At 42.4% G+C, this 23,128-nt stretch overlaps 1 protein-coding gene across 1 annotated transcript in view; it reads left to right on the top strand.

Annotated features, from left to right (window-relative positions):
- Positions 1-22,422, top strand: part of LOC138503529 (uncharacterized) — a 429,237-nt gene extending 406,815 nt beyond the window's left edge. Inside the window, exons 4-5 of the mRNA XM_069623327.1 lie at positions 12,963-13,078; positions 13,894-22,422. Coding sequence (XP_069479428.1) covers positions 12,963-13,078; positions 13,894-14,369 — 592 coding nt within the window. The 3' untranslated portion in view covers positions 14,370-22,422. The remainder of the gene's footprint in view (positions 1-12,962; positions 13,079-13,893) is intronic.
- The last annotated feature ends 706 nt before the right edge of the window (positions 22,423-23,128 follow it).

Raw genomic sequence — 23,128 nt, 5'->3', positions numbered from 1 at the left:
AATGTGAAACCATTTCTTTGGATGGATGGTTTTAATGTGTGTTACATTTGTTACTATTACATTTTCTATTATTCAGTAAATATGTTTTAGTTGAAAATACATGTTTGTCCATTTGTTCATGTAAGTTATGACTATTTTAATTTAAATGTTTATTTTGTAAATTGTATATATTGCTGTTATTTGTTAAATTAATGTGAATGCATTAGGTTTGTTTGTTTTAGAATATATTTGATATGTATGTGTACTGTATGTTGTAGTTCATGTTATGTTTATAGTTTACTACATCATATTTATTATTTAAAAATGTCATTTGATTTATGTAATGAAAATTATAAAATTTAAATGTATGTTTTTAATGATATGTTAAAGTTACTTTTTTATTTGAAAATGTGCTGATTATTTTATTGTTTAATGGTAGTGTTGAATACATATTATATGTATATATGTTTTTAGTTATATAATTATATAATATTTTTGTATTATAAAATAAGTTATGGTTCATTTTATGATGTACTAACAGTGTACATTTAATTCACTTTTTAATGATGCGTTTACAGTTTATAAAAATATTTGTTTGTATGCACATGATTTTGTTTGTTATATAAAATATGCTTTTAGGTTTCTAAATGAGTTAAGGTTAAGGGTACCATTATATTTGATTCTAATGTTTGTAGACTTTGTTTTTGTTGGTTTTGTAAAATAATTTTTCAAATAATGTCCACTATTTTCTTATTATTCTGTAATTGTTTATACAATGGTTTAAAGAACTGTTGCATTTTGTAAATCATTATGTGTTATTATTTATTTAATTGAAATATATGAATGTTGGCAGTAATTGTGTTTTTTATGCATTGTGTAAAATCTAAATGATCAATATTTGTAGAAATCTATATTTAATTTTTATGACGGCCTCCAAATCGCCTCTTACAGCTGTCCCAGACCTCAAAAAGAGTTAAATTAAAAAAAACTAATTTGAAGTTTGAAAAATTCCAATTACATTTTACATTTTTTAATTAGTAAAAACTTTTTTCAATGTTAGTATGTTTTGCATATCATACAGCAAAAGTTAACATTTTACTATGTGTTGTATGCATTTTTAATATGAACAGGTTTCTTTTATTTAAATTGTGTGAAGTATCTTTGTGTTTGTAGTATTGTTTTATTAATTTGTAAAGTTATATATACATTATGTATGAAATTTGAAATGTATACATGAAACTCATTTTATTTATGTATTATGAGTAATTGTATTACAGAGGTACATATGTTGGATTTACAGTTTTCACAATATATTTTTCTAAAATATAATGCTTTATATGGACTTTTATGTGTAGTAAATTTCGAGTATGTACAAAACATACTTGAGTGTATTTTATAATTATATTTTAATATGTGAATATTAATTTGATAAATTAGCATTCTCTTAATTATGTATTATTTTAAGTTTGTATGTAACACAAACACATATGTTTATTGACAGTTTGGAAAGATATTATTTTGTTTATGCTGCATTTATATTTATTTGAAAATAATATCATTTGTTTTATTTTTGAAATGTACAACTATTTTATTGTAATACACTACTTATTATTAAAAAATATGCCCAACATTTATGAATGGGCAATAAAGTGCAAGCCTCAAAGTGCAAATATGTATATATATAAAGTACAAAAAACACATGGTTTTAATAAACATTAACTTTTTTAAAATTATCTCTTAATTTATGTTATTTTCTTTTTTGCAGACAAGTTTTACATTTGTTTCTCATACTGCAATCACTGTTCAACATTTTAAGCGGCCTAAAACAGAATATGCATACTCTTGCTCTGGATGCCCATAAGGCATTTGACAGGGTTGAGTGTGCCTATATTCAGAGCACCCTGGAGGGTTTGGTCTGAACTTTAGTAGGCTTGTGCTTGCAACTACCAGGCTCAATCGACTTTCATTAGGATCAATGGTTGGTATACTCAGAATTTGCCTATTTTGAGGGAGACCAGACAGGGCTGCCCCCTGTTGCCACTGATGTTTGTGCTGTCCATGGAGCTGTTTGCCTGTAGAATCAGAAATAATAGGGAGATAAAACGGGTGGTGCTGTCATGATGCCTACCCCCGGACATCTGGACCAAGCCCATCATCCCCGGAGGCAGGCATCCAGACATGTATTAAAACCTCAGCAGCCCCGGCTAGGGGCTATCTGGGTTCAGTCCTGGCGCGTTAGGCGCCAGGCTCATAATAGAAATCAGTCCTGGTGCCTAAGGCGGCAGTCTCATAGTCATTACTTACCTCAGGCAGACCATGCTGCAAATGAATCCAGGCCAACGTGAAGCCTGGAGGGGACTATTTTACTACAGGGACTATTTTTCTACTCGGGTGTGGTTCTAAGGACTTCTTACCTGGGACTACTTTTGAGGCTATTTAAACCACGCCCGACCAGCAACACACGCTTCGTGTTATTCTGCAGCGTAACGCTCACTGTGCCTGCAAGCCAGCATCCAGTCTTCTGCCAAGCCCGCCTCGAATCTGGAGCTCCTAGAAAAAGGGGAAAAAGGGAGAAAAGGTTAGATCACGGACATTATTTTAATTCCTTACCTGATTCTGGATCTTGCATGACTCCGAGCCTGAAAGGACATTACTTCAGCACGCGTCGCATCGCCAGCTGCAGCGCCGCGCCATACTCACCAGTTCACAGCATCTTGCGACTCGGCGCTGCCTCCATCATTTTCTTCGGCGAACTCCAATACCTGGGGGAAAACAAAGGAATAACAAGGTGAGCCTAGAGAGCCGACAACTTTTACCACCAGGCTTACCTGATTTACCACCAGAGGCAATACCCTTCAATACGCCACATCTTCTTATGCTGCATCTATAAAGGGAGAGAAAACAACAAGTTCAAGACACGCAACTTTTACCGGACAGTGTTGGGTAATACAGACTCTTACCTGAACGCCATAAGCAGCTTCCAGACAATATTTTTTAGCTGCAATTCAACAAGGGGATGCAAGAGTGAACATCCGACATATTGAACTCTTTGAACTTAATAAACCCCGGAGTCAATAGTCCTCCGGAACTCTTCCATTACCCCAAACCAGTGAAGTAACTGGTATCTATGCGCCCCTGCATGCCACGCAGGATGGAGAGCTCATCATTTAAAAACATAAGGAGAATAATTCTACGGGTCAAGCAGACGAGATTAGGCGGGTCAGTCCAGACTATCATCTCTGCACTACGTTTCACGTTGGTGGAGACCACAGCTGTCCGGGTCCGATCGATACCCCTGTGGGAACCAGGTGAGCGTAACAGAACGCGAAGCCTATCTACAAATCCCCACCCGGGCGTAATGGAAACCCCAGAAACCGACCAACTAGCCCAATTGTTAGGGGAACTTAGGGCAGAAGTGCACTCCGCACGCCAAGAAACAAATGCCCTCAGGAGAGAACTGATTATGCCAAAGGAGTGCACTGATGATCTTGCTAGACAACTGCTGCAAAACCAAGCTGGGCAAACACCACTACCTGGACTCGGGGGGAATCCAACTCCTGTTTCATCGAGCAATCCTGTGCAAGTGGTTCTGCCAGGGAGCATTCCTTTAGCTCCACCCGAACGTTTTGCCGGGGACCCGAAAAGGTTTGCCGTGTTCATGAACCAATGCTGCTTGCAATTTCTATGCAGACCTGGAGCTTTCCCAAACGACCAAGCCAAAGTAGCCTTTGTACTATCATACCTTAGTGGCAGCGAAGCGGATTGGTCAATTCCACTAGTCAACCAGGATGACCCTCTTCTTCGGGATTTTCAGGGTTTTCAATTGAGCATGGAAAAACTATTCGCCAGACATTCACAGGGACAGGCCCTGGATAATGAACTTTTATCCCTACGACAAGGTAATCAGGATATGCTAACCTATATTGCAACCTTAAATAGGTTGGTGGTGGAAACCGGATGGCCAGAGGAAAAACGAGTTACATTATTTCATTGTGGACTTCGGGGTGAACTCAAAGATGTTTTGGCCCAAGTTGTGGTCCAGTTAGACCACCGACTTCAGAATAGAAAGGCTGATCGAGCTAAGTTCGAGAATCGGGTATTGGTTAAACCCAATGTTACCCCCAAAGGAACAGATGCATCAGAACCTATGCAGAACGGGGGGGTTAAGGGACCGCTATCTCAAAAGGAAAGAGAAAGGAGACGGCAGATGCAACTGTGTCTGTACTGTGGGGCCTCAGGACATTTTCTACGGGATTGCCCTATAAAACCATCCAAGAAAGTAGTCGGAGTTGCTGTTAGAAATCAAACAGAGCCTGATTCGGGAAACGACCACGCCCGACAAGCGTAGAGGTCCGCTTGCCGAGCTTGAAGAAGGACACTCAGACCTTGCACCTAATCATACCAATGGTCCTTATTGACCCAAGGCAGCCATCACGTATGCATGCAGTAAGGGCATACATCAATAGCGGGGCCGTAGGAAACTATATGGACCACAAATTGGCTTCTAGTATGAATCTACCTCTCTGCAAAAAGACCACTTCGGATGTCATCACCACAGTCGACGGAACTGAAATTGCCTCTGGGCCTGTAACTCATTCCACTACAGAGATGACATTGTTGGGTCAGGATGGGCATCGAGAGACTATTGTGTTTGATTTAATCAAAGCCCCGCAGTTCCAAATAATACTGGGGATACCTTGGTTGGAAACACATAATCATTGTATTGATTGGCGAGAGAAGAGAATAACCTTCCCGGTTTGTGTGCACACATGTTACCCGGAAAAACCTTGAACAAAGGCCTGGCCACAGTCACTAATCCAGTCGTGCAGTTACCTCAGGAATATCAAGAATTCCAGGACGTTTTCCAAAAAGAACAGGCAAACACCTTACCGCCACACAGATCATACGATTGTCAAATCGACCTCATACCCGGTGCGCAACCTCCATGCAGCAGGATATACGCCCTTACGGAACCCGAAAACCTACACCTACACCTACACCTACGACAATACTTGGATCAATACCTTGCTAATGGCTTCATTCGTCCATCCAAGTCCCCTGCATCCTCGGCTTTATTCTTCGTACCTAAAAAGGAAGGTGACCTCAGAACGTGTATAGACTACCGTGCATTAAATCAGATTACGGTGAAGAACCAATACCCATTGCCTCTGATCCCCGAATTACTAGACCAAGTAAAGGATGCTTGCATCTACACTAAATTAGATCTCCGAGGGGCATATCATCTGGTAAGTGTAAAGAAAGGCGACGAATGGAAGACTGCCTTTCGTACCAAGTACGGATTGTTCGAATATCAGGTGATGCCCTTCGGGTTGTGCAATGCACCAGCAGCCTTCCAGTATTTTATAAACGCTGTCCTTCGTGAACTCATTGACGTCTGTGTTGTCGTATACATCGACGATATTCTAGTGTACTCCTCCTCAGAATCAGACCATGTTAAGCACATTTGTGCAGTCCTCGAGAAACTACGTCAGCACAAGTTATATGCAAAATTGGAAAAATGTGTTTTTCATGCTACAGAAGTTGGATTCATTGGATTTATCCTGACTCCAAAAGGAGTCCGAATGGACTCTCGAAAGGTGGATGCAATTCTCAAATGGCCATCACCCAGTTCAGTTAAAGGGGTACATAGCATGCTTGGATTTGCTAATTTCTACCGTAGATTCATTCCTGACTTCTCACATGTTGTACACCCCATCACAGCACTTTTGCGAAAAAACAAACGCTTCTTGTGGACCGAAGAGGCTGAAAAGGCCTTCCAAGAGCTGAAATTGAAATTCACGTCGGCACCTGTCTTGAAGCATCCACGCCCGAGCTCACATACCTAGTCGAAACCGATGCATCCAGTTTAGCCATGGGAGCTGTCCTGTCCCAGAAGGATCCTGAAACCGGTCAACTTCACCCAGTAGCATTTTGGTCCAGAAAGTTCTCGGCCCCCGAGTTAAACTATGCGGTTACCGATAAAGAGTTGTTAGCCATGAAATCTGCCTTCAAGGCTTGGCGGCATTATCTTCTCGGTGCCAGGCACACCATTACTGTAATCACCGATCACAGGAACCTGCAGTATTTAAAAACAGCAAAGGCCCAATCATCGCGTCAACTTCGATGGGCATTATTCCTTGCCGAATTTGATTTCGTGATCACTTATCGACCAGGTTGCAAGAATGGTAAGGCAGATGCCTTATTCCAAATACGGATGGGGGAAGCATATTCGAACCCAGAACCGGTGCCTATAATTCCAGAACAAAGAATCCTTGGCATAACTACTCTACAGACTTTAGAAGATATTAATTTAAAAATCCAACAACTTTTCGATTCAGCAGCCCTGCAGGACTGGGTGAAAAAGGGCCAAGATTATTCAGTCATCAATGACTTACCTTACTACCAAGGGCGTCTATTTCTACCACACAAGGAACTACAAGAACTAGTCATCTCCAATTACCATGATGCTCTGATGGAAGGACACCCAGGTATTGCAAAGACTGAAGCTAAAATTAAAAGACAATTCTGGTGGCCCACCTGGCGAAAAGATGTAAAGTCATTTGTGCTGTCTTGTGGTATCTGCGCCCAAAACAAAAGTTAGAAGAAAAAACAGCCAGTCTTTTACAACCTTTGGATATTCCACCCACACCCTGGCACACTTTGTCTTTAGACTTTATTACAGATCTACCTCCGTGTAATGGGTTTAACACCATTCTAGTTATTGTTGATCTTTTTTCCAAGATGTCCCACTTTATCCCTTTAAAGGGATTACCTTCCGCTTCAATTTTAGCAAAGGAATTTCTCGAAAAGATTGTTTGAATACATGGATTTCCTTTCGTATTGGTCTCTGACCGAGGTAGTCAATTCATTTCGCAATTTTGGAAGAAATGTTGTCAATTGGCGCAAATTGACGTGAGGTTATCTACCAGTCACCATCCCCAGACCGATGGTCAGACGGAGAGGACCAACCAGACTATTGAACAATACCTACGTTGCATGCTACACCAGACCGAAAGCAATTGGAAGGATATTTTATGGATTGCTGAATACGCATACAATAACTCAGTACATTCAGGAACCGGACAAAGCCCCTTTTATACCATATATGGACATCATCCTCGAATCTCAGAACTCGATTCGCCCCAGCACTTAGAAATGCCGGCAGTGACCCATCTGCACTCTACTATTACACAAGCCTTTAAGGAGGCAACTGAACATTTGAAACAAGCAAAAAAGAAATACAAGAAAAATGCTGATCAACATAGAAATGACAGAAGAGTTACAGACCACAAGAAAGGTCATGGGAGCCCAGTGACCACGTTCATGCACGTCGGTTGGTGAAGAGATTTCATCGGAACTTCCCAGACAAACCAGGGCCCAGGGGAAGAACAACCTTAGGAGGGGCCTTGGGGGGGGGAGGGGTGCTGTCATGATGCCTACCCGCGGGTATCTGGACCAAGCCCATCAGCCCCGGAAGCAGGCATCCAGACATTTATTAAAACCTCAGCAGCCCCGGCTAGGGGCTATCTGGGTTCAGTCCTGGTGCGTTAGGCCTGGAGGGGACTATTTTACTACAGGGACTATTTTTTACTCCGGCATGGTTCTAGGGACTTCTGACCTGGAACTACTTTTGAGGTTATTTAAAACACGCCCGAACAGCAACACATGCTTCGCGTTATTCTGCATTCTGCAGCGTAACGCTTACCATGCCTGCAAGCCAGCATCCAGTCTTCTGCCACGCCGCCTCGAATCCGGAGCTCCTAGAAAAAGGGGAAAGAAGGAGAAAAGGTTAGATCATGGACATTATTTTAATTCCTTACCTGATTCTGGATCTTGCACGACTCAGAGCCTGAAAGGACATTACTTCAGCACACGTCGCATCGCCAGCTGCAGCGCCGCGCCATACTCACCAGTTCACAGCATCTTTCGACTCGGCGCTGCCTCCATCATTTTCTTCGGCGAACTCCAATACCTGGGGGAAAACAAAGGAATAACAAGGTGAGCCTAGAGAGCCGACAACTTTTACCACCAGGCTTACCTGATTTACCACCGGAGGCATTACCCTTCAATACGCCATATCTTCTTATGCCGCATCTATAAAGGGAGAGAAAACAACAAGTTAAACTCACGCAACTTTTACCGGACAATTTTGGGTAATACAGACTCTTACCTGAACGCCATCAGCAGCCTCCAGACAATATTTTTTAGCTGCAATTCAACAAGGGGATGCAAGAGTGAACATCGGACATATTGAACTCTTTGAACTTAATAAACCCCGGAGTCAATATTCCTCCGGAACTCTTCCAGTACCCCAAACCAGTGAAGTAACTGATATCTACGCGCCCCTGCATGCCACGCAGGATGGAGAGCTCATCATTTAAAAACATAAGGAGAATACTTCTACGGGTCAAGCAGACGAGATTAGGCGGGCCAGTCCAGACTGTCATCTCTGCACTACGCTTCACGTTGGTGGAGACTGCAGCTGTCCGGGTCCGATCGACGCCCCTGTGGGAACCAGGTGAGCGTAACAGTGGTTGGCAATGTGGAGTATAAGATTTCGCTGCATGCTGATGATATTATGTTGACTATCTGAAACCTGTGTGGCTCCCTGGAGGCATTGCTAGCTGAACATGCTGGCTTTGGGACGCCTCTGGCTTTAGGGTCAACTATGATAAATCCAGGGGTCTTGACGTCTCTGTTCGCCCTCTTGAGCGGCTGCACCTTGAGAAAATTTCTCTGATAAAGTGGGATCAGAAATCTATATTTTATTTGGGTGTGCAGATCCTGCGTACTAGATCTGGGATCTTCCAATGTCATTTTCTTCCACTGATTTAGGAACCTACCGTGGACCTTGACAGGTGGTCCAAGCAGGAAATGTCCTGGTTTGGAAGAATTGCAGCTGTAAAAATGAACCTGGATCCAAGACTGCTGTATTATTTACTTGCTCTGCCTGTCTAGTTCCCAGACTCTACCTTGAGGACATTGCTTGGGAGGATTTATATGGGCGAATAAGAGGGCTCAGATTTCTAGGAAGGTCCTGGTGAGATCAATGCAGGGCAGATGGTTGGGGTTGCCCGATATTTTCCGATACAACTTAGCATTTCAAATCTCTCATGTTATGACTTGACCCAGATGGAAGATGATAGAACAGGCATGCTCTTTGGTGCCCCTGTCTCAAACTCCTTATATGATCTCCCCCGGGTCAGTAGGTGGTTTTGGTTTCTCGCTACTTATCTCAACAAAGACTACAATTTTCTATATGTGTAGAGCCATGCGTCGCTGGGGAACTCCAGTAGGAATGGGCCCATTGACACCAGTCTGGAATAATCTGGCATTTCAACTGGGCAAGTTGAAGTGGCAATTTGTCAGCTGGATCGATGGTGGTTTGGAGACACTCCAGCAATTGTACAAGGAGGGTCACCCATTAACTTTTAATGAGGGTAAGGCAGAATTTCATTTGGATGTGGTAGAAGGGTTACGCTATGCACAGCTGTGGCACTGGGCATCTCATCCCCTTAGTAAAGCCCGAGCTACCAGACCCTTGAATTCATAGGAGTTTACAATGCCGTCCCCACTCTTTAAGTCCAACATCTGGACTCTATACAAATTGCTAGACAGAGGGGATCACGTGGAGCGCCTACCCTCTATGGTAGCAAGGCCTGGGAGTGGAAAATGATGACGATGCCTGGTATCGGATATGGGCGCGCATGCTTAAGTCATAAAGGTGTGCAACAGATAGAGGGTGCGTATTCAAACTATGTTATAGATGGTACCTGATGCAGCAAAGATTACACAGAATGGACAGGGGTATTCTTCTGATAGGGGTATGGGTTGCTCTGAAGAGGGTTCCGTGTTATACGTCCTATGGTCCTGTGGCAAGGTGATAAGATATAGACTTGAGGGCACCCCGAACTCTGGCTGGGGCCTGGGTGATGGCAACAAAATACAAACGAAAATGCCCCACCAGGAACTATTTAAATTAGCAGAAATGAATTAATTACACTTTTTTCATATGTGGTGGAAGCAGGTGCATTTAATGACACTCTACTAAGTGTTGCCCGGTATGTTTTAGGGCAAACTGACTCCAAAGTTTAGCTTCAATATTCAAAACACCCATAAACAATTGATTAATTTGGGTTTTTTTATGCTGTAATTTACAGGTATTGTATTTTATTTTACAAAAATAAAGTCACGTTCTTATCTTTTCAACAACTCAATAAGCATATATACATCAGACATATAAAATGCAGGAAAGGTAATACATATATCCAATAGAACATACAACATATACATTTGGACATTATTGGTTGTTTTTTCTTGACTAAAGAAAACAGAGGGGGAACAATGAAAAAAAGGATGGGTAAATATGAGCAGACAAAGTCAATTCAAGGTTTGCAAATGATGTATTTTGTATTATGTATTAATTTGAGGAGAGGCCAATAATACATCTTAAAGCACCTAATGATGATTAGGTGATTAAAGACCTATTATTGGTCTTGTATTTGAGGTAACACTATACAACGGTGTCCAGAGATTATCTGAGTTACAGGTCACACATCCATGTCAATATATCTAGGAGATCACACACATACGGGTTGTCCCAAGGAAGAACACCCTGTCCCTGTCTATGGACTCTTTCCCTAGGCTGCGGATGATGTATCGCCTATCTAACAGGGATAGTAGAGAAACTCTCCCTATCTTACCTTCTTTTATACCAACAAAAATGCATTCAAAAACAATGAATTAGGTCTTGACTATATATTTTTACTATAACAGCATGTGTGCCACTGCTGTCTGAGTCTTAGTGGTGCTGTGATATCCTCTCATCTAGGATTTCAATCTGTGTTTTATTCACCATTCAGCGGAGGCAAGTCCCTGCACTATAGGCCTAAGTATTGTTAGAGGCTAAAAAACTACTCTCGAATGAGAGCTAAAAAGCAACTAGAGGCTATCTCGTAAAAGACAACTTATTTAGTGGGCATGTCCAGACATATTTTTGATGAACATTGTCTTCTGCATGAGCTTCCTCATGCCCTTCGGGGTCGACCGGTTTCGATGATAATATTAGATGTAATCATCTTCTTCAGGGCCTACATTTTGATAAGGAGATCTTCCTTCTTCAGATCACCGAGATGATCTGTGTCAGCACTTCCGCTACCTAAATGGAAAAAATGAGACAGAGAGCCAGGGATGAGAATCATCCCTAGAAATATCCGAAAGTAACTTTACTATGGGTAAGTTTGTGTGTCATTGATTACCAATTTGCTTCTCAGTGTAGAGATAGCTACAAGCTACAGATAGAAAAGGAGAACTACATTGACTCCATATCCGTGCTCATTTGGGAGAATGTGTAAGGGAAGGGAAATGGAAGGGGAAGGGGGCGGGGGTTTTATTGTATCTATCTCTTAGCCCAGTGCCCCTGGTGAAATGCGGGCATGCCAGGGAAATGGATGTATTCTGGGGAATCATCAGTGTTAATACTTCACCTTGTGAGTGCCTATCTGCATGCTAGGCGTGTTCACGGCTATGTCTTAATATGAAAAAACCACAAGTGTAAAAAAGTAATTGTTGGTAAAGCCATACCCTTTTTCATACTGTTTGTTTGTAACACGGTTAGGGATTGTTGCTGTGTCCCGCTGGGCTGCCTCTGGTTCAGCCTTAGGGGTAATCCAATAGCTGTAACAACAGTACCCTTCTTGTTACATATTGTCCATAGCAGGTATCCAATGTTTCTAGAGCATTTATGAGCCTAATGTACGTCCTTCAGTAGCTTACCTACAAGGACGCTGTGGCGGGCAAAGAGGGGCCAAAGGTACACCTCGCTCTCTTCTAATCCATATTGGATGTAGGCAGGCCTACTTGGCGTGTCCACAATGTAACCTATGTTTCCGTCCTAGCGAACGCTATTACTGCTTGAGCCTTTGTGGGAGAACAGAAGTATTGCGGACACTATAGTGACTATGTCTGGGGCACTTGTGGCTGCAATAGTTTTACTGATTAGCCCTACTGGCAACCTGCAATCTGCTTACCTGTGGGTTACTGCATCGGGTATGCTGCACCCGGTTACACACGGCTCGCTGAAATGCCGTCTTTATGGAAGACGCTGGCTGGATGTTGTAGGATCTAGCTAATGTGTGGCTACATCGCTTCCGCTTCATCTCAGGGAGCTATGAAGTGAATGTATGCCAATTTGCTGGATCCTGAAAAGACTCTTACAGACGCCATGTTCAGAGTACTGATTGTGCCTGGGCAGCCATGGATGTATATACAAAGGAGTGTAGCTCTGTATGTCGTATCACGAATGCAATGAGGCATAGTCTCAGGTCTCCACAATGGAGAACTAAGCAATCAAGGCCATTGAGACCTTGTTGCTTCTACTCTTAGTGTACTGCTGTACTCACAGTCTATTAAATAAAAGTTGTTTAAAAAAAAGAATCTCCAATTTGATATATTTTGGGAACTTTAGAAGGTACAGGTTCATGTAATTTTTCTACTGTTACACTTTTCATATGTTTTCTTTTAGTATTGGGTTTTTTCCTTGTACTTGCTACATTTAGCTACTCTAGAACCAGGCTTTTTATTGAAGTTTCTTATTTAAGAATATATCTGCTCATGTCTATTTTGCATATGTGCCAAAAAACAGAATTTCCTAAATTATATTTTTGAGGGTTCTTCCTTTTTAAATGTGCTTTGCAGATGGGTGCAAATTACTTGAGCAACGTTTTCCACATCATCTGGTTGAGGAGTTTCAAAGTAATCCCAAATCAAAGATCTTAAGTTGCCAAATTGAATTGTTCCAGAGGTAGTTATTGTTTTATGTTGTTTTTGGTTTTGCTAATAACACCACTTAAAATGCTTACATTACTGTCAATAGTAGGGACATTTTGTTTTGATGTTTCTTCAGCAGGTGAACTTTCTGATGTAGAAGTTGACAAAGTTCAAGTAATAGGTAAATTATCTTTTTTCCTTTTGTGGACCACCAGAACCCGGGTGGCGACTGATGCCCAGAGAACAGAAGACCCTGAGCCTGATCTCGGAGAAGTTGTGCACTGGCATACGAAGCACAGCGATAGCACCCACCAAAGCACCAACTTCCTTGGTAAGCACATCAACTTTGCACAACCACTTACATCTGCAGCCCTGCCACCGATGCAACATCTGAAACATGAACTTAACTGCCACAAAGGGAACGCAACATGTACGCACGCATCCCATTACCCACACCCATTGGAAGTACCTAAGGCGCAAAGGACATGCCACAGCACAAACACCATGTACAGGTCTGGACGCAGATGTCCACAGAACATCCAGTCCCATCCCACACACAAGTCGCTACCCCTCATGGAAGACGACGCCATCACTGGCACATGCAACACTGACTCGGCAAAAACACACACAACCTAGTCACATGGACATCTTAAATAGACCCAAAGGGAACATTCGACCAAACCACATTTGCCACATGTGCTTTGTCAAAAATCGACACATCACACACCCCCCAACATATGCCACCACCACTCATCAAGACATGCCATTCACAACCCAACCCCTGACACGCTCAAAAAACATCCTACATAAAACCATATGGACAGGGGGCACGACAACTATGTGCAATGCACCTTCACCCACATGCAAAGCCATGCAATGAATCACAGGACTACCACCGTACCAACACACTTAAGCACCTGACACATCACCACGTTGCCTTGACATGCACCACTCATTGCTAATGGCAGAACCAGAACTTCATTCATATATGGGCGACAACAGTGATTGGACAGCGCAATGGGAAGATTTGTTAGGGCCACATGCATGCCCGGATATAGCAATATGTCACTAGAGTAATGTCACTTATTTGCACACATCATTACAACATTTCTGACTTACATGGCTCTTTTTCTTTCAACTTCACAGCCGTGACTACAGAGTCTGTATGGAGCGTACACACTGTGGAGGCCCAGGAGGAAGAGGACTGGGGAACACATCTTCCCCACACCACGGGAGCTCCATGCCAAATCGCCATCGGGACACAGGTGCTTGGGACTTCCAAATTGCCCAACCTGCAGAGGAGGCAACGCCAGAGGTGCTGGCAGAGGACAGCATGCCCCTTGCAGAGCCAGAGGAATTTTGATGAATACACCAGCAGTGACGACTCCACACATCTCATGTCCCTGCACCATCACTCCCAAAACAGAGCCTCACCCATGGTGTGCCAGAGTAGCTCTGTGATAGCCACGGCTGCTGCCACACCCCACCCACAGGCTGCACAGCCACTGTCGCAGCCTGCAGGACCATCATGGTTGGAGCAGCCCGAGTGGGTTTGTGAATTCCTTCAGCAGCAACGGCTGATGGTGGAGACAGTGGCTGAGGTACGGCATAACATCACTTGAGAACTCGCTGGCATCTCCACCCGGCTTGATGTCTCAAATCAGAACGCCATTGAGATGCAACGACATGTCTTCGGGCTGGGCACTACCCTAGAAACATCAACATAGGCACACCTGGGAGAGTCAACAAAAATGGAGGGGATGATAGCGAGGCACAGTGAGGAGAGGAGGAGACTTGACATGGATGGTGGATAGGGCTGTGCAGGTGCCTGGCACCCCACCTCATGTGCGACTGCCTGCCCAGAGGCCAACCCCTCGCCAGAGTGCCACTCAGTCTGGAGACAGCCAAGCCCTTAGGGAGGAGGACAGCCGTGCCTCCCCGGCATCCCTGGCTTCACAGTATTCCCAGGCTGAGCCACAGGCCAAACCGCAATGTGGGACTCTAGGATGTGGGCCCTGACTCCCACCTTCAACTCACATGCTTCATCTCATCCTACACACCTTCCTTCTCCTCCTCTGCCCCAAAACCCCCAGCTACACATACCACTAAATCATCACACACACCCCTGCATATCCCCCACTGCTCCTTGTACAGCACCACACTGACCATCAAGAATTAACTTGTACAGCACACAATCAAAATAATTGTGATCACCACTACTTGTCTTTCATGATTTGCAAGATGCCGAGACATGCAATGGCTGTGAGTGGAATGAAGTTGTAACTGTGGATGGTATGTCCTAGGGTTAAGACACATTGAGAAAAGTGAACAAGTTGCCACAACCATGCATATACATTTCACATTCTGCACCAATGCAATGGTCCATGTACTTTGTAGTTTCAGAAATTGGCATGCGTCCATTCAACATATCCATGCATCAGTCTTGTGACATTGAATGCTGTGTATTATTCCAATCTAATTTCTGTGTGTAGCAACATCAGTATACCGATCCCCCACATAGATACACATAGGTCATGCACATAGGTTGAGCAAGTGCAATGTCACAAGAAGAAGTGTCCAGTGTTGTTGGCCAGGCAACATTGCCATATACAAGGTTGTACAACATACATTTGACAGTCACATTGCACATGTGACCCATTCACCTGTGTCAACTCCATGACGCATGTGCATACCAGGAGATGCAGGTCCTGCCATATTGACAAGGCACACATCTGAAACACATAGCAGCAAAGTCACACAAACATGAGTCATGCACACAGAGACAGGGCCACAGGGTGTGCAGACCGAGCACCCAGACATTCAGCAGTCTAGGTCTTAGCAAACATTTCAACACTTGATATCACTGAATGGAAATGTCAAGATTGCGAACATACATGATTCTGCCTATGTCTCATAGGAATCATGGATATGACATTGGCACTCAGAGCCAACACACCTAGTCACTGCTAACAGTCAGCCCCCTGAGTGGATGCAGTGGCAATCACGGCATGCATAGACACCAGTGGACCATTTTTGCTGCACACCAGTCATAAATGACAGGTGACACTCAATGGCACGACTCATAGGTACACACAGCACATACACATCATTGGCCCACCACCAAATGCAAGTAATGGCATATGATTCATGTGCCCATGTATAAAGACTGCATCACATTCCTGAATGATAGGGCCAATCAGTTCCCAACATGTGCACAGGTCACCTAATACATGGCAATATCCTTTTGGTTCAATGCGTGCAGCAAAAATGATTCCAGATAGAAGGGGCGCACAAACATGTCAAGGCTGTTTCACATGTCCATGGGCATCTACATGTGCATGTGTGTGAATGCCACCATCTGTGCATGGGAGAGTCCAAGCTCCCTGCATGCGCCACTCCTGATACATGTGTAGAAGCTGTGGATGCACCCAGGCCAATGCGGATTGCCTGCCACCCCATGGTGTAACCGCTAGCTTATTCTGGAGCCCTAACAGCAGTGAGCACGTCTAGCAACCAGAGGCCTCTCTTGCCATATAAAGGCCAACAGTGCCTGTACATGTGGTCGATATTTGACATGGAATGGAACAGGAAATGCAGAGATTAGACAGATCCACAGCCAACAGAGGCATCTGTGAGGAGGATGCACCATGGGCTAGCAGGACACCGGCAGGCCCACTGGCAATGGTTTACCCTGACAGGGCAACATTCCCACTGACATTGTGGGCACTCCTGAACACAACCTCCACTGACTCCAGATGAGGAATACAGGAAGAAAGAGGACCTATTGTTGCCCAGATGTGTGTGGCACATGCATGTTCACTGCACACCGAACGCGGGATAGCATTGGCTTGGCGGATGCATGTACTAATGTGTCTGGTGTCTGTTGCCCGTGTAGACGTAATATGTGTGCCACATGTTTGTGCTGTACGTCCCTTGGTATGTGCATTGTCTCATATGTCCCTTTCCCCTCTCTTGCAGACTTTGTTGGCAATGACCGGATGGCCCAGGGTGACAGCAGTGTGTCAGAGCGCACACAAAGACGAGAATGTTGCAGGTGGAGTTGTCAGGGGTGGAGGCTCAGGTGAGGCATGAAGAGACACAGGAGCGGGAACAGACAGGGTATGCAGGGCCACCTGGCCCCAAAGAGACTACAGTAGCTCTGTCTGCTGCAGCTAATGTGCCTCCTCCGGCTCCACCTGTCCCCCTACCACTCATCCATGTTTCCCCCAGCCAGCTGCATGAGGTCAGCGCCCCATCCTGGACTGTCTCATGCACTTGTTCCCCTGTGGCACCTGCACCCATTCCAGAGCTTGGGGCAGCACAAATGCGTAGGCAGTGTACCCCTCCTTCTGTCCTGCAAGGGGAACGTCCATGTACTGCAACACCTGCAGTAGAGGGGGCCTCACTGTGCTGGTTGCATCTGGGTCACCAGTGGAGGTGATTGTGTCTGCCGCAGTGACCACAGCCACTGCACTTTCAGGAGGCCAGTCGGATGTCACCATGGCTCAGGTCCTGACACCTGGAGGTACCAGCGTGAACCTCAAACAACAGTTGCTTGGGGTTCTGCATGAAGTGGCAATGGAGGTGGTAGAAGTAAGGGAGAGACAATTGCAGGAGCAGAGGGCTTTGATGGAGGAGATTGCAGGGCTGTGAGCAGAACTGAGGGCAGACAGAGGAGAACTGAGTGTGATTAAGGATGCTGTCGGTGTCATCCAGCAACATCTATCATCGACACAGACAGCCCCTTTGCCTCACAGGACCCCTGCACTCTCGGCCACTTTACCTTCTCCCACGCCCAGGGGTAGCCAGTGGGGGACACAGTAGCCCCTTCTTATCCTTTTCCTCCATCTCCTCAAGCCAGCGGCCCCCACATGCGGAGGCAAAGCAAGAGGAGTTTCTATTCATAGGAGACAGCCAATCCGAGGGGTCAAAGAGCGACCTGTGAGTTATTTGTATTTACCCTATTGTGTCCATCCCCTTTCACTCTGCTTGCAAAGTGTGTGCTGTATATTGTTTTTTTTCATGTTTCTTTTGCCCACTTGGCCTTCTGACTCCCTCTGTGAATGCCACCTTCTTTGACTATGTTTCATTTACCTACAATGCGCTTCTATTTATGTATTTCTTGGCCATGTTCCTGTGCACCTTTTCCCTCATTGTTTTGAACACTGTTATGTATTTTTCAATACAGAACATCATGTGCCATCCACAACTCGCGTGCACTTTTCAATATTGTGTACTTTGTACTTAGGTAGTTTGGGGTGGCTGGGGTGGTGTGGACCCCCGCCCTGCACATGGTTAAGGCATGTGTGTCCTTGCCATGACATTGTATACATTTGTACCATGTATACTCATTTTCCGACGTGTGCCCATTCTCATGAAGCTGCACATAATTATAAATTTGGAATGTTGTAATGGACAGTAGGTGTGGCCAAATGTACGTTACAATTGTAAGGACACTTGTTAAATATTAAATTTGCCTAATGGATAGCTATTTAGCATACACACCGGTAAAAGCTATAAAGTGTCTGAATCATGTAAAATAAATAGGTTGTTTCTGCATACGTTTGTGTTTGCATTCAATATTTAGTGCTATAGCATTACAAAAGAAGTAACTGGATTACCAGTACACCTGATAAAAAATAAGTGTGCCTAATACATGGTTATGAAGTGTACAAACCTGTTGAAGCTATGAAGTATGTGAAGCTTATGAACTTGTTGAACAACTAAATAGTACACTACTGCACAAAGTTTAATTTGTGGTTAATATTTATTGCAATATAGGGCCTCATTACGAGCCCGGTGGTAGCCGTGCCGGTGAAACCGGCAGGCTGCCGCCGGACTCGTGGGGATTTACCGGCTCCAGACTTGCCAGAATCACCGGGACATTACAGCCCACTGTGGTCTGGCTATTTCCGGAGCCGGTATTCCGTTACTCCCCATTCCCGTGGAGTCCAATAGGACTCCACGGGAATGGGGGCAGTGGAAATACCGGCGCCATGCGGTAATGGTCCTGGTGTTTCCACGTCCGTGTACAGTCGGTGGCGCTACCCCCGCCAGGTCAGACCTGGCGGGTGTAACACCACACGGCCACATAACTCGGAGTTAGCCGGTCCGGAAATCCAAACCGGCTAACTCGTAATGAGGCGCATAGCATTATTAAATAAGTAACTAAAAGGGTAGGTTTTTATTGTTTAACAATGTTCACATATTAGTAATTGCTGAATTCACTGGTAAATGCAGATTTTATAATTATTATTTTACTAACCTGGCTACGTAGAAGAGTCAAAAGGAATGGTCGACATTTTGAAATTTGCTGAAATAAAAAAAGCATTAATTAATTATTTTAAAGTAGAAAATTAGAAATTCTACAAGTTTAACATTATTTATAATGCTAGTGGTTATTTTTATGAAAATTTGAGAAAAACCTGTAAAGGGTACATAATGTTATTTGTAATGTTTAGCATTCATGCCTGTTAAAGCCGTAAAGCGTATGAAATTTATGCAGTGCTACAAACAATATATTAAGCATACATGAGTAATTCTTAAAGGTATGTTATCATGAAAATGGGATGCACTTTAAAAGGATTATGTGCCCAATAAGGATGCATTTTAAAGTAACATAATGTATCCATGAATGCACTTATAATGTGAAGCATATTGTTTTTTAAGCTGTACATAGTGTGTAATGTTGGTTAAATGTTTTGTTTATTGTATGCTAATTATGTTTCACGTACACACCTGTACATTATAATTTAACAAGTACACTTGTTAAAAATTTAAAAGAGCCTAATGGATAGCTCTTTAGTGTCTTATAAATTGTCTGAAGCGTGTAAAGTAAAAAGTATGCTACTGCATACATTCATATTTACATTTAATGTTTAGTGCTAAACAGCATTACAAAATAAGTAACTGAATTACCAGGACACATTTTAAAGAATAAGTGTTCATAATACATGGTTATTAAGCGTACACACCTGTTCAAGCTATGAAGCACATCAGCTTGTTGAACAAGTAAATAGCACACTGTGGCACACAGTTGTATTTGTAGTTAATATTTATTCCATACAGTATTATTAAATAAGTAACTAAAAGGGTAGGTTTTTATTGTTTAACAATGTTCACATATAGGAAATGGTTGCATTTTCTGCTAAATGTAGATTTTATAATGAGTATTTGACTAACCTGGCTCTGTAAAAGCATCTAAAAAAGTGGTTGACATTTGGAAATTTGCTGAAATAAAATAAGCATATTTGAATTATTTTAAAGTAGGAAATTAGAAAGTCTATATGTTTAACATTATTCACACTACTAGTGGTTTTTTGTGTGAACATTTGAGAAAAATGTAGGGCACTTACTTTGCATCCGCACTGGCCACTGTCTTCAATTGAAGTGTTTAATATTGTTAATAATTGTGGTGGGAAAGGTTCAGCGTTTGGGCATGGTTAAAAGCATAAAAAAAGTGTTTGTTGTAAAATAATGTTGGCTGATTGTTTCTGTATGGTGATTGGTGATTAGTATAGCAACATAGAAGTTGTTTACATCATGCATGCACTGTTAGTCATTATTAGCACGTGCACCTGTGAATGAAAACGTGATTGGTAGTATTTTTTTTAAGAGTTGCTGTTGCAGTTATTTGAAAATGGAACACCTGGTAAGTATACAAGCAAATGTGGTGTGTATGTATTATTTGTAGTTGTTTATTTCTTAATGTATATTATGTTTTAAAAGTTTTGTAAGTAAATATATGCATGGGTGTATTTTGAATTATGCATGCATGCATATGAGTACTGGTGCAGCGTGATTCCAGTCACGTGTGTATAAGTATTGGTGCAGTGTTATTACAGTATAAATGTGCACAATGGTTTTATAGCAAACTATGAGTATTGTACGTTTGCCATGTGCGCACATATAGTGTTTTGTATGTAATATACAGTATGCATGCACTTGTAAAGCAAATTGATTGTAGTTTACATTTCGCATGCACGTATGTATATTTTTATATTCTTTTTTCACTATGCATTTGCTTGTAAATGTCTTTTTCTACATGTTTATGGTGAATGAAAGCACTAACGTTAAAAGGTTTTTGGTGAAGTCTAGACATGAAGTGGAGCAACAAGTAAGTGTAGTAAAAGAGGCTGTATGTATACATGTATGTACATGTGTGTGAAACATGTTAAAGGTATTATATATGTGTATGTTTTATTTAAATTTAGGGAAAGGCTGTGTTGCTAATTTGGAACTCCTTGGTTTTCTCGCTTGAACATTATATGAGACAAGTGCTAACTCTTCTACCATTCAGAAATGTGAATGTGGAATGGCAAGGCTATTGCAGTGCAAAATGCAAAGACATGATGGAAACACTTTTTCTGTATTATGACAATGTCAAAATACCAGGTGTAATTTTGATACATGCTGGCAGCAACGATTTGGGATATAGAAGAGGAACTAAATTGTGTTTTCAAATGAAAAGTAACTTGGTACACTTAGCAGGATTGGCTGCACATTGAATTTGGATGCAGGAAAGTGCTAATCATCAAAACATTAACAGTGCAAACAGATGTATTTAAACATGTTTAGTTGAATATGGCCTACATTATGCATAATCAAAATTCTACAAAACATCAAAATTAAAGTATTTTTAGAGTTGATGGATTATATCTAATTAATGAGGGCAATAGTTTACTTTTAGCCAATATTATTTAAGGCCTACATAATGTATTGCAGTAATGGGCTGCTTTACATTGTTTGTGTATTCAGCATGGTTATTGTTTTTTGTTAATACATTGTTATGTATTTATTGCTTACGTGTTTCTTGTAATGTGTATGCAGTGGTGGTGAGTACATATGTAAAGGTTTGGGGTTGGCTTTCTTCTGCTGCAACCATAACAACACCCTTTCCCTTACAACATTTTTTCACTCAATTTCATACAAAAATCGCACAAATGCAGAGAGCAACCTTTTGGAAGAATGGCCTTCAAAGGTGGCCTTCAGACTAAGATCAAATATTTCTTGGGCCAACCTAACCATAAAGTCCCTTAATCCAAAGTTATTTCACTGGCATGCATTAGATGCTCAATTTCAAACCAAGCCTCTTTATGAGGAGGCAAAAGTGTGACCAGATTAAACACCCTCAGCAGCAATGCATTTTGGCTCAAGGGCTTCATGTCGGGAGAATATAATCAATAACACACAGAAAACATACATTTTCTAGTACTAAGGCCAGCCATGCCTATTCTTTCCCAAAATACCATAGACTTGGAAGTATCAACGATGTACTATGTTAACTATCTAAAAATAGCATGTATAGTGCAGAAATGATTCCAAACTATTAGTAATAACAATGAAAATGTTCAACGCTCTGTAAATACCGGTTTAAATGGTCTGAAAATTAAAGAAATTAATCATTAGCCTTCAGCAGCCAGTACCTGCGAGAACTAAGGGAAAGAATGTGAAAGGGTGGAATGAGCCAACAAGTAATCATAGAGTTAAAATGGAGGGTAAAAACAGAGTGGTTGTGAAGTGGGTTAGCAGATGTTATAGCATGCAGTTATCATGTTTATCATGTTAGAGGAACTTATTGTCAGAATTATTTAATACAAATGTAAAGAATTCACTAAAGAAGATGCATTGTGCATGGCTTTTCAAAAATGTTTCCAAGCAAACAGTGCTTATTTGTACAGCCATATTACACAAATGACCTGCGAATAAAAGTTAATATATAATATATTATACTGATTGAATTAAATGTTTGCTAAGACATACATGATTATGTTTTTGTAAGTAGAAAGTACAGTCACATTGCTTTTTGCCTGAATCTCACTTTATATGCAGCTGGAGTCTTGGAAATCTGGCCTGTGTGTATTAAAGTTCAGTTCTCATGCTAAAATAATTAAAGGTCAGCTTTGTTGTATAACATACACACCATTGCTCAGAAAGAAATCCATTAGCTGAGCTGAACAAACACAGGTGTGGTTATTCAGAGCATATATTCCACCTCAAAATACAAGGAATGGTAGCCCATGAAGTCCAAAATCCCCATTTATGGGTAGCATCATAGTTTAAAAGGGACACTGGATCTTTCCTCTTTAAATGATCAATTTAAGAGCGGTGATAGCAGGAATGATGTTTTCACTTGTCACATATGGGAGTCCAACCAGCAGTTTCCCTCTGTGCCTAGATGCAGTTTATTCGGCTCAGTTTGCGTGTAATAAATATCTCAATCAATCAAAGGGCCACCGGTCCTCTCTTTGAATTGCACCCCAGGCGGGTGCCACAATGAACCAAGTTTCTTGGAATGCAGGCTGAATCTCACGGTATAAGCCCATGTTCCAAGCAACTTTGGAGCAGCCAGGGCCCACTTCTCCATTTTCCCTCCATCCGC

This window comes from Ambystoma mexicanum, chromosome 11 (genome assembly GCF_040938575.1).
Source record: "Ambystoma mexicanum isolate Mex_15411 chromosome 11, UKY_AmexF1_1, whole genome shotgun sequence".
Classification (NCBI taxonomy): domain Eukaryota; kingdom Metazoa; phylum Chordata; class Amphibia; order Caudata; family Ambystomatidae; genus Ambystoma; species Ambystoma mexicanum.
This window is presented reverse-complemented; position numbering and strand designations above follow the sequence as displayed.